Below are 12,223 nucleotides of genomic sequence, written 5' to 3'. Positions count from 1 at the left end.
CAATTCTAATTGAATTCTAACCTGATTTAATTTAATTAACACCAGAAACAAATAGTGTTTAATTAGTAATTTGATGTTTATATTTGTTTTTGTTACCATCCTGTTGCTAATATCCGAGGCATGGGAAAAGTGAACTTTTTTTAACATTTTAATATTATATAAATGTGAAGAATTAGGTGGTACTTAATAATAATAATATTTTTTTACACAAAATATGATCAGGCCTGCCCTATACAATGTTTTTTTTTTTTTTTTTTTTTTTTGCACCGCAGCAGTGTAGTTAATGTAAAAAGACAGAGAAACTTTTATTTTGAAGTTCGCTGGTGCGGCTGATGTTTCAGCGTTCACTCGCTGTGTTCCTGTCGGTCCCAGTCCGTTCAGCTCAGAGGAACGGGGATCCAGCGGAAGCCGTACCGAGGAGGACTGCGTTCAAGCTAAAGCTACGGAGCTGAAATGGTGAGCGTTGATTCAGGCTGCGATTAACGGCTGAAATGCTCGCGCTTAGTACGCGACTCGTCTTATTTCCTCTGGAATAAACGCCCACGATCCTGGCAAACGTGTTTGCGGTCTATCCGGTTTGAAGTAGGCCGTGGAAGTCGTGAAGGATTGGGTGGGGAGGCTGCTCGTTATCATTCAGCGATAAACACCGATAAAACTTAGCGCACGGCCTTACCAACCAGCTCGCATTCGGCGTCCCTTCATTCTGAGCTTGTTTTAACAAACCCGCGTCCGCGCAAGTACTCGGGACCTTTGAAAACAGCTGTAAAGCTGAAGGTTGAATCCAAGGCAGACGCCGAGCTCCCTCGCTAAAGTGAAGCTATTTTTATAAGTTAACCGTTTTGCTCAGACTGTTAAACGTTTGTACGGCGCTTCCTTTCTCCGTATGGATAGTGAGCAAGCAATGCACATGATACCTAAACGTTTTCGCACTGCGTCAGCGGTCCCTTGTATGTCGGCAGTGTTGTTTATTTAGCTGCTCTTTAACGGATGCGATTATACTTGTATTGAGACCGAATGAAGGCAATGCCAAAAAAATGTTACTTGATGTGTAAAAACGAGTAGCAGTGATTCTTGCCTGATGCGTTCACTCGTACTGCTGCTACTGTAAACAAATGACTCACAAATGCCCGAATCTCACGCAAAATATTTGCAAGCTTTTACCAAAAACTGGAATATGTCAAGTCAGTTTCAATCCCTGACATTTTATCCATTATTTGCACAAGACACCCACCGCATTGCGTGTAGCAATAGTGATCTTAAGGAGGAGGAACATAAGGGGACATTAAAAGAAATTATATCATTTAAGAATCGCACAGCTGGCAAAACTGAATTTTTGATCATTTAAAATTTAGTATGCTTACGTTTTCTTTTACATATTTTAATAAGCACAGGTCAAAATTAATATGTTACTTGTAGACACTAATTGTAGTCACTCTAGTTGCATTTAATATGCTTTATAGGTTTGTAAAATAACTTAATTTGAGGCTGATGCAAAAATGGGTTGAATCGTTGATCCAAGTTTTTTTTTTTTTTTTTTTAATCTTCTGGGTAAATGTTAGACTGGTGAAATATGCCAGACTTATCATATCAACATGGAGGAAAATATTTGTCGCTACTTGGTTTTGTTTGTTTGTTTGTTTTTGGTCACAGCTTTAATAATATAAAATAAATAAACAGAATAGCATGTAAATGTAGCCTAAATTAAGTTGTTACTCGGCAGGGACTTAAGAATTAAAACATGGTTAACAAGGTGAACTGAAAAAAATAGAATTGCGTTGTCATTCTTTCAGAGTTTCCTTGGAGGTCTGTTCGGTCCAGTGTGTGAAATCGATGTCATTCTGAATGATGCTGAAAGCAGAAAAACAGCCGAGCTGAAGACCGAGGATGGGAAACTGGAGAAGCACTATCTGTTTTATGACGGAGAATCAGTTTCAGGAAAGGTGAGTGAGTAGACCTCTCCCGTGGGACTCTTTCCTAAAGTCTCTTAATTACAAAGACAACCGACGTGCGCTGTTTTCTGTCACCCCAAGGTGAATATCAACGTCAAACAAACAGGCAAAAGGCTTGAACATCAGGGAATTCGCATCGAGTTTGTAGGACAAATCGGTGAGTTAATTCAACACTTTGACTTATTCTCTTTTCTCAAGGCATTCGGGCAGTAAACCAGCTTCAGTAGGGCTGTGCTGCTTTGCTCGGAGCTTAGGAGAGCATGTGGCTGTCACATGGAAAGAGAGCTAGACTGCTCTACACATTTCTGTGAGGGAGGCATCTGTTATGGTGCCCCAGTTTAATTCATTATTAAGGTCTTTTATTTCCCACAGTGCAAAAATGTTTTTTTTTTTTTTTCTAAGATGTAAATAAAGGATATATATATATATATATATATATATATATATATATATATATATATATATATATATATATATATATATATATATAATTATTATTATTATTTTTTTTCAACATTTCAGATTTAATTCAATTTGTTACATCCAATTACCTGAGACTGAAATGTTTAGGTATCATTAGTGATTCTGGTCGTCTCAGCAGTCTCAGATTTCTGCGTGTGTGTATTCCTCCGTGCAGAGCTCTTCAGTGATAAAAGCAATACCCATGAGTTTGTAAACCTTGTGAAGGAGCTCGCTCTGCCTGGAGAGCTGACACAGAACCGCAGCTATGACTTTGAGTTCATGCAAGTGGAAAAGCCATACGAGTCTTATGTTGGAGCGAATGTGCGATTGAGGTTAGTGAAGACTTTGTAGATTTTGTTTTTTGGTTGTTGCTTTTAATCCTGGCTTAGCGTTAATGAAACATCGACAGTCTTTGACTTTTAACTGCTGCTTTAACACACATTTAATCTATGATTTAAGCTCTTCTTTCACACAAGGTTTCCTTTCTATGTTTCTGTAGGTATTTTCTTAAAGTTACAATTGTGCGGAGGCTGTCTGATTTGGTAAAGGAGTATGACCTCATTGTGCATCAGCTGGCGACCTACCCTGATGTCAACAACTCTATCAAAATGGAAGTGGGCATTGAAGACTGCCTACATATAGAGTTTGAATACAATAAGTCCAAGTAAGTGCACTTAGGTCTTCGTTGTTGATTTAATCCTAGTTACATGAGTGAGTGATGTTAAGTACGTGTGCGTTGATTGGTTTGAATTTATTAGTCCGATTGATTTCGAGCTAACGGATGTCTTCTTGTCTATCAGGTATCACCTCAAAGATGTAATTGTGGGTAAAATCTACTTCTTACTTGTACGGATTAAAATCCAACACATGGAGCTTCAGCTGATCAAGAAAGAAATGACAGGAATCGGTATGATCTCCTTTTGTACACGTGTACGTGCATGTGATTTACAAATGACTGTTAAAAGTAATTATTGAAGAGCATTTATTGTAGTCCACTTTCTTTTGCTTTTTGTTTATAATAAACAAGAACTTCTGTTCAAAAGCTGGGGGTTGGTAAAATGTTTTTTGAATTTTTTTTTTTAAACATTTTCGCTCACCAAGACCACATTAGAGTAAACAATACTATAAAAGCAGTAATATTCGGAAGTTTTACAAAAATTGGATACTGTGCATTTCTGTGTAAATATATTTTAAAATGCAATGTTTTCCTGTGAAGCTGAACCTGCCCCCAAACTTTTAAATGATAGTATGTTTGTAGTTGATTTTTATAAACTTTTTTTTTTTTTTTTTTTTTTTTGTACACTTTGTATCCTCGAGCACTTAAAATTCATTAGTCTCTCACTTGGTTCTGAACGATGTGTGCGTCATGTGACATGCCTTTCCAGGGCCGAGCACAACTACTGAGACGGAAACAGTGGCCAAATACGAGATTATGGATGGAGCACCAGTGAAAGGTGAGCGGTTTCTTAACTCTGTGGACATAAATGTAGATGAATCTTTTTAAAAAGTTTAACAGCTGCTACTAAGACACGCAGCACATAAATAACGGGCCTCTTTCATGAATCACGAGCACAACTCATTTCTGTGTGAATCATTTGTTAAACCGCTCGTCCATGAATCATCGCATTCAATTGTAGTAAAATGAACTAAACTTCCAGTTTCATTACTGACTCCCTATTGGGCTAAAAATGTCTTTCCAGGTGAATCCATCCCTATTCGCCTTTTCCTGGCTGGTTATGACCTTACACCCACAATGAGAGATGTAAACAAGAAGTTCTCTGTGAGGTACTTTTTGAACTTGGTGCTTGTGGATGAAGAAGATAGGAGATACTTCAAACAGCAGGTCCAGTAGTAATCAAATTTACATTATTAAATTAATTTTGACCCATAACATTCGTACACGCTTTCATTGTCTGTTTGACCAGCAAGGTGAATGGAACGATTTGTGTTTTTTGGTTTTATTTGTAGGAAATAGTTTTGTGGAGGAAGGCACCCGAGAAAATGAGGAAACGGAACTTCCATCAGCGCTACGAGTCACCTGAGCCTCGGCCGAGTCTTTCCGCTGAACAGCCGGAAATGTGAGCGGGGTCTGGAGAGCGACCAGCTGGAGAAACACGTACCTCTCTGTGACCAGTCGCAGGAGAGGAGAACATCTTCCACCGAACATACACGCAGATCGCTGTTCACATGGTCACCCCTCACAGCTTACGGTGATAAACTGTGCCTGATTTGGCTCTGTCCTCCCTGCCGTCTACAGCAAGCAATCTGTTAGTATAAAAGGACACTTTTTAGAAAGCACTGGAAACAATAATGTAAGTAATATAGCACATCTTCAAGGTTGCACGCCTCCTTAGATGAAGAAATGTTTTTAAAAGTGCACTCACTGGTATCCTCTGTGTTCCACAGCATAGAGCAGAAACACATAGACCTAAACACATTTTTAAGAGCTTCCTCATGCATGCTAGCTGGTGAATCTGAGTTCATAGTAACAGTTAATAAAGGCCATGGGGTCAGTTTATAAAGAAAAAAGGTCAAGAAATGTAATCCACCCAGCCGCACTGTATTTGCAATCCACTTAAACATTGTAAAACATTTCTATTTAACTTATTTAGCCATCTTCTGTTTTGTTGTATGTTTGTTCTTTAAATGCTCTTTGCGTTAAACGGATTCTGTCTTTGAAATAAAAAAATGTCTATATATATAAGATATTATTTAAAGAGATTTTGGACTAGAAGCTTTATAAAACTAGGGCAGTTTGTGTAATTATATTGGGCACATGTATTCAACTTGTCAGCCCAGTTTTGAACGACACACTGGCTTGGTAGCAAAAGAGGGCCACTTAGTTTTGCGATCCTAATTAGTTTTGTGAATTTCTGAGATGATTCGTTGCTTTTGATGGCTAAATATCAATTGCTGCAATTACATTTCATACCGTCTAAATTGTTAGACGCCCCAGAGACATGATGGAATTTTGTTGTATCATTTGCATGTCATGCTGGTATAATGTTTTCTATTAAAAGGGGATGTTAACAATTTTTCACTGTTGCAAATGTGCTCTTGCATATTTTAAGTGGTTTAAATGTTAATTTGGAACTTTTTCATTTTGAAATGGTTTTTTGATTTCACTCTACAGCAAACGTATACTCTCTTAATTTTTATTTTAAAACTCACACTACATTATTTATGGAAATGTCTGTGTACAAAGCCATTGAGTGCCCCAATGGAAAAGTCCTAAGAGTGTTTGGAGAACTGATAGAATAGTTGTGCTACGAATCACTTGTACATCTTGAAAAATTGTACATATCCAGCCATAGTTTTGTTTATCTGCTGATGTCAAATAAAAATGCAAGTTTATACTTAAATCCATCGTTCGGGTCATGGTGAATTTATTTTTTCCTGTTAACATTTCAGCTAGATATAGATATTGGATCAAATCTTTTAAGCCTTAGTGATATTTGTGAATAAATTTATTTTCAATTAGTAAAATCAGTTCACACAGGGGTCTGGATACAGAATTTTTTTTTTTTTTTTTCATGCAACAGAGTGACTATGATGGTCTTGGAAATGTATTGATCTAAATGAGTTCTAAACATATCGGTCCTTGAAATAAAATCTTAAAGGACAGCAAGTGGCCAGTTTTTGAATCAATATTGTCCATAATTTATATTCAATTTATTTATTTACAAAAGAGTGACCTTTAAAATGCCATCAATTAACCGTCGTTCAGATGAGCGAGATTCGTGTGCGCTGGAATCAACAATCCTGGTTGCAGCGTTTTGTACCACATGTTTACTGCCATACCCCTAGCCTAGGTAGCTTCCGTTTGTGCCGCTTTGCAAAAAATCATAACCTTCAAGATTTCACGTTACAGCGAATGTATTCTCTTGATATCACAGTCTATAAAACACGTGCAATCTGTTCACTAAATACTTCTAATCTCGTCTTTAACACTTGACTCGATTTGACCCCAAAAAAAGAACAGGCATTACCTCGGGCACCACAAAATCTCGGGTCCTTCTGCACGTTGTCACTGAAAGAAACTTGACCTCCTTGTCATCATAGCTGCTGGTACTGTTGCTGTAATTAAACAGATTTTATTAACATGAAGTTTATAATATAAATTGTGCGACCGCGGCTATTCATTTTTATTATTCCGTTCAACTAACTGCAGCCGATCAACGCAAGCTAATAATGTCGGTAAATCGCTGTGTTTACTTTTTGTCGCGCTCTCACGTCAGATACCGGGTATGTGCTAGCACAGCAGCTGTAGCAAACAACACTACACTGCATCCGACTAGAAGGGCGTTTGAGAAAGTATCAAGTAGACATTTATCTTCAAACGGTTCATCAAGACCCCTTGACACGTCCCTTTTTGTGCCGCTCACCGTCAAAAGCGATGAAGTCGCGGACGGGGCGGTAGGCGAGGAGTTGACCCAACCTCTGAACAAAAGTAAAGGCTGTGTTCATTATTGTTGTGCTATTAGTTTAAAATCGCTTTGTAATTGACTCTCTTTAAGGTCTGAGCTTTCATCATTTCTAAGCGTATCTTTAATATACCCCATTGTACATATTTATATGAAACCAAACTATTGATTTCATCATGCAGGTGAAGTTGGAATACTTGATTCAGTTATAACTATTATCAGAAATACATGGATTATAAGGTTGTTAACTTCTACTTTTTAACAGGTGAACTTCTGAAGGTGCTGAACAGATTCTACAAAAGAAAAGAGATGCAAAAACTGGCTGCTGACCAAGGGCTTGACTGTAAGAATCGTGGACCTATTAGTACTGTAGGATTTTAGATAATTGCACTGTATTTGTCAACCACTCCCATTACATTGTGTTATTATAACAACACGCCCATCTTAAAACGTTGCACATCGAAGTATGCCAGTATATACTGTATTTTGTTTGTTACAAAAAAAAAAATTTGTGATCGTTGTATGTTTGTTCTTCAACAGCTCGTCTCTTTCATCAAGCATTTGTGAGTTTTAGGAAATATGTGCTGGAAATGAACTCACTAAATGCTGACTTGCATATTATTCTTAGTGACATCTGTTGTGGAGCTGGTGAGTATTTACATCAGATATACTAAATTGCCATATCCTTTAGAAATCTATAATTTTTACCAAATTTATTATTGCCTTTTCCTCATTCCAGGTCACATAGATGACATTTTCCCGTACTTTATGAGACATGCCAAACAGATTTTTCCCATGCTGGACTGTATGGATGATTTACGCAAGATCAGTGACTTACGGGTCCCAGCGAACTGGTACTGGGTGTTTCATCTACAAAATTGTATCTGCACTTTCTACGGTTTTTAATACAATCTTCTGAACATGATAAATGTGTGTTACAGGTATCCAGAGGCCAGGGCTATTCAAAGAAAGATTGTTTTTCATGCAGGACCCACCAACAGCGGTAAGACCTATCATGCCATCCAGAGATTTCTGGCAGCCAAGTCTGGAGTTTACTGTGGACCGCTAAAGCTGCTGGCCCATGAGATCTATGAGAAGAGTAATGACGCAGTGAGTTTCATTCCTTAGAATAGGTTATTTGGCTTTTTAATGGAATCACGTTAGTTGTGAATGTTAGAGCCGCAATGTTTGGTTTCCTATTAGGGAGTGCCGTGTGATCTGGTCACAGGAGAAGAGAGGATATTTGTTGATCCTGAAGGAAGGCCGTCTGGCCACATTGCCTCTACTATAGAGATGTGCAGTGTCACAACTCCATGTGAGTATGAAACTGCACAATACATTTTTTACTTGAGACTTCTTGAATTGTATACTGACCGTAAAGCTACCTTTTAAGCTTATGGAAGCATACTGTATGACTAAAACATTAATGTTTGAATATTTTGTTCAGATGAAGTGGCTGTCATCGATGAGATTCAAATGATCAAAGATCCTGCCAGAGGATGGGCTTGGACGAGAGCTCTTCTTGGTGGGTTGGCTTTTTTGGCAGTCGCCTGAAACACCATGAAAGCACATTTTTTTAAATCAGTAAAGAATGCAAATTAGAAGCATTCTCATTAATGCCTTCAGATGTATTGACCCACCTTTTGCTTATTAATTACTTTATTTTCTTGTTTGAACTGTGCCCACTTTTAATTATTAAATTCTAGTTGTTTACTAGAAATTTAGTAGAATTACATTTATTTTTAAACACTACTGTATTAAACTCAAGAGATTACAAAATGTTTCATCTGCACTAGCAAACTTGGTTTCATATAAATGTGTTGAATGGGGTATGTTTAAAGATGCATGTGGCAGCAAATAAGATTTTTTTCCTTTCTCTCTGAATAGGTTTGTGTGCTGAGGAGATCCATGTTTGTGGAGAAGCTGCAGCAGTTGACTTTATCACTGAACTCATGTACACCACTGGCGAAGAGGTCGAGGTGAGTGTCAGCAGTTCTTAATAAAAATGGTTGATTATTGCAGAATATCGCAAACGACTGAAAATTTCATATTTATTTTTCCTTCGCTTTTTTCTAATTATGTTGATGTTTACATTTCATTTGAAGCGTTCATTTGTCTCAGTGATTTTTGCCTAATGATTTGAGATACTGAGGCAATTAGTGTGTTTTGACATAAATGCGTTTTTATCTTTAAGGTAAATAATTATAAGAGGCTGACCCCTTTTTCAGTCTCGAACCATGCAGTGGAATCATTAGATAACCTGAAGTCTGGCGACTGCATCGTGTGCTTCAGTAAAAATGACATCTACTCAATCAGCCGACAGATAGAAGTCCGTGGCCTGGAGTGTGCCGTCATTTATGGCAGTCTGCCCCCTGGTGAGAGTCCTTGAGTCAGTTTGTTTAGATGCATGATAAGGGAAATCATCCACATGGCACATTATTCAACTTACTGTATTAATATCAAATTGCCGCCCTGTTATTACAGCACAACGATTTGGTTTTAAATTTGATCTTGAAACTAAACTGACATTTTGATTGGTCAACAGGCACCAAGTTGGCTCAAGCAAAAAAGTTTAATGATCCAGATGACCCTTGCAAAATCCTTGTTGCCACAGATGCAATTGGAATGGGGCTGAACTTGTAAGTATCTTGTAAAAAATGACAAAGCCATTAACTTTGTTCTACATTTTGACACTTAAAACCTTTACAAAAATAAAGTGATCATCTTAATTATTACTCCCCTCCCCGCCTCCCCAAAATTCACATATCAGTTTAGTAAATATTTTATATTACATTTTTCAGTGCCTGTTTCCAACCTTGTTTTTGATCCTGAGAATAAAATCAGTGGTTCTCAAACTTTTGAGCCAGATGTCCTCCATACTGGCGGAGATACCGTATTTTAAACTTAATATTGCAAAAATTCAATAAACAAACAAAAAAGATATAGTATTAATATATTATATTGAGCACAGTTCATTTTGTGATTCCAGACGTTTCAAGGTTTTTAATAAGAATATTTCGAAAATACTTTTTGTTTTTGGGGGCATTTTAAGTTAGATTTCTTATTTTAGTCCCCGGCACCTGTTTGAAAAACAGTGAGTTAAATACACTTTTATACTTTTGACTGCTTGGCCTATAAGAAAATATTTAATTTGCATTACATTTAACCTTTGTGTCACTGCCCTAATAACAATGTATTTCGCACAACGAAATATGTTCGATTTATTCAGGATGTTCAAGAATCTCCTGGTTCTTTGCTTCCTTTAGGAGTATTAGGAGAATCATCTTTAACTCTCTGGTAAAGCCCAGCGTGAATGAGAAGGGGGAGAAGGAGCTGGACACTATTTCCACGTCGCAGGCTCTGCAGATCGCAGGCCGAGCAGGACGCTTCAGCTCTGTGTTTAAAGAGGGTGAGGTCACTACTATGCAAAGGGATGACTTGCCTGTTTTAAAGGAGATCTTGGGGAAGCCTGTTGACCCTATCGAGGTAGGAACAGTTGTACATATTACAACGCAGATACGCTGTTTGGAAAACGGCTGCGTTGTTGATTTCTCATCCATTCCTGATCTCAGACAGCAGGATTACACCCCACAGCAGAGCAGATAGAGATGTTTGCCTACCATCTTCCCCATGCCACTCTCTCAAACCTCGTTGTATGTCTAAGTATTCAACATTATCACAGAATTATTTCACTGGCTATTAGTCATCTTCATTTAAAACACTCCCTCTCCTTTCTATTCCTCTGCACAGGATATATTTGTGAGCCTTGCACAGGTGGATGGACTTTACTTTGTGTGCAACATTGATGACTTTAAATTCTTGGCAGATGTGATTCAGCATATCCCTCTGAATTTGCGTTCCCGATACGTGTTCTGCACAGCTCCTATCAACAAGAAACAGGCCTTCGTTTGCACATCCTTTCTCAAGGTGAGCATTATCACCTGAGCAAACTACTTGAGACTTCAAAACCTGAAAGATTCGCAGCAAACACGGGTTACAGAGGATTATTAGACCATTTTGCCATTTGACCTTGAACAGTCATATCATTTTACTTTCATTTTATATTAGTGATTTTCTCCTAACCGACAATCTGCGCTTGTTCACAGATTATTAACCGTTAACCAACAAAATTATTTTAAATTAGAATTGTATTCAATTAGAGACGTCAGAAAGCGGTTAAAATGAACAAATGAAAAAATATGAAGAGTTCAATTGCAAAAGCCTCCAAGTACATCCAACATTTTTCTTTAAAATTCTGGCTACTATGTATTTAGTAGCTTTAGTTGACTGTAGTAAATACGTATAGTAAAAAGAATTGGTGTAGATAATAACTACTTTGAAAATCTCTCCCCTGCAGTTTGCCAGACAGTTTAGCAGAGATGAGCCTCTGACATTCAACTGGGTTTGTCGACATGTGAATTGGCCCCTGGCCCCTCCCAAAAACATCAAGGACCTTGTTCATCTCGAGGCTGTCCATGATGTGCTGGATCTTTACCTTTGGCTCAGGTATATTTTATATATATATATATATATATATATATATATATATATATATATATATATTTTACTTTTACCTTAAACATTTATTTTACACTGTAGTGTCAAATCAGAGCATTATTAACCTCTTGAACTGCTTCCCTCTCGCAGCTATCGCTTCATGGACATGTTCCCAGATGCAAATCTCATTCGTGAAATTCAGAAGGAACTGGACGGAATCATCCAGGTCGGCGTGCGTAACATCACACGGCTGATCCGTGCCATTGAACACCAGTCCACCCCTCCAGAAACCTCTACCTCCATAAGACTTCCTGTTTTAGACGCAGTGTCAGTGAAGAAGGGACGAGGGTCAAAGATTCAAAGTAAAGAGCCCAGCGCATTGAACTCTTCACTGAGCTCAAGGTTGGTGCGGGACGGACTACTGACAAAGGAACTGTTACAGCAGCTGCAGAAAGAATGGGTCCAAAAGCAGAGCGAACATAGAGATAACTCTAATTCAGAAAATAAAGAGAAAAGAAAGAAAAAATGAACACTAGCTTGTGTAATATGGACTTGTATATACTTTTAAAGGATCAAGAGAACAATATGGCTGTACTGCTGATGTTTTGAACTTGTCTCTGGAGCACTAACTTGCCATAAAACCAATTTTCATAGAAATTTATAACCGAGTGTCTGAAGGAGCCCTGTAACACCCCCTTTTAGATGTGACAATAAAATTATATTGATATTTTTAATGGATCTCAATTGCTCAACCATAGAAAATGCAGTTCATTCCACAAGATCAAAGAGCCGGAATGAAAAGAGATCATTTTAGACACCCTCAGGTTCCCATGACTAAAAAAAGTCTGCAAGGTTACAGTACATGGACCTGCAGTCCACTGAACCTGCCTT

General features: G+C 37.9%; 2 protein-coding genes across 2 annotated transcripts; both read left to right on the top strand.

Annotated features, from left to right (window-relative positions):
- Window positions 1-299: 299 nt before the first annotated feature.
- On the top strand, window positions 300-5,777 carry vps26a (VPS26, retromer complex component A). Its single transcript, XM_043255977.1, has 9 exons — window positions 300-456; window positions 1,791-1,940; window positions 2,031-2,106; window positions 2,587-2,743; window positions 2,911-3,075; window positions 3,212-3,318; window positions 3,797-3,865; window positions 4,112-4,254; window positions 4,380-5,777. The coding sequence occupies exons 1-9, from the start codon at window positions 454-456 to the stop codon at window positions 4,491-4,493; spliced, it is 984 nt and encodes a 327-aa protein (XP_043111912.1). The 5' UTR covers window positions 300-453; the 3' UTR covers window positions 4,494-5,777.
- A 649-nt stretch (window positions 5,778-6,426) lies between these two features.
- On the top strand, window positions 6,427-12,066 carry supv3l1 (SUV3-like helicase). The gene is made up of 15 exons (XM_043254679.1): window positions 6,427-6,861; window positions 7,101-7,178; window positions 7,376-7,483; window positions 7,575-7,689; window positions 7,777-7,945; window positions 8,039-8,150; window positions 8,283-8,360; window positions 8,723-8,814; window positions 9,030-9,210; window positions 9,381-9,474; window positions 10,102-10,321; window positions 10,408-10,488; window positions 10,586-10,762; window positions 11,193-11,341; window positions 11,483-12,066. Exons 1-15 carry the CDS (start codon window positions 6,603-6,605, stop codon window positions 11,859-11,861), a joined length of 2,292 nt encoding a protein of 763 aa, XP_043110614.1. The 5' UTR covers window positions 6,427-6,602; the 3' UTR covers window positions 11,862-12,066.
- The last annotated feature ends 157 nt before the right edge of the window (window positions 12,067-12,223 follow it).

The sequence above is a fragment of the Puntigrus tetrazona genome, chromosome 13, assembly GCF_018831695.1.
Source record: "Puntigrus tetrazona isolate hp1 chromosome 13, ASM1883169v1, whole genome shotgun sequence".
Classification (NCBI taxonomy): Eukaryota; Metazoa; Chordata; class Actinopteri; order Cypriniformes; family Cyprinidae; genus Puntigrus; species Puntigrus tetrazona.
This window is presented reverse-complemented; position numbering and strand designations above follow the sequence as displayed.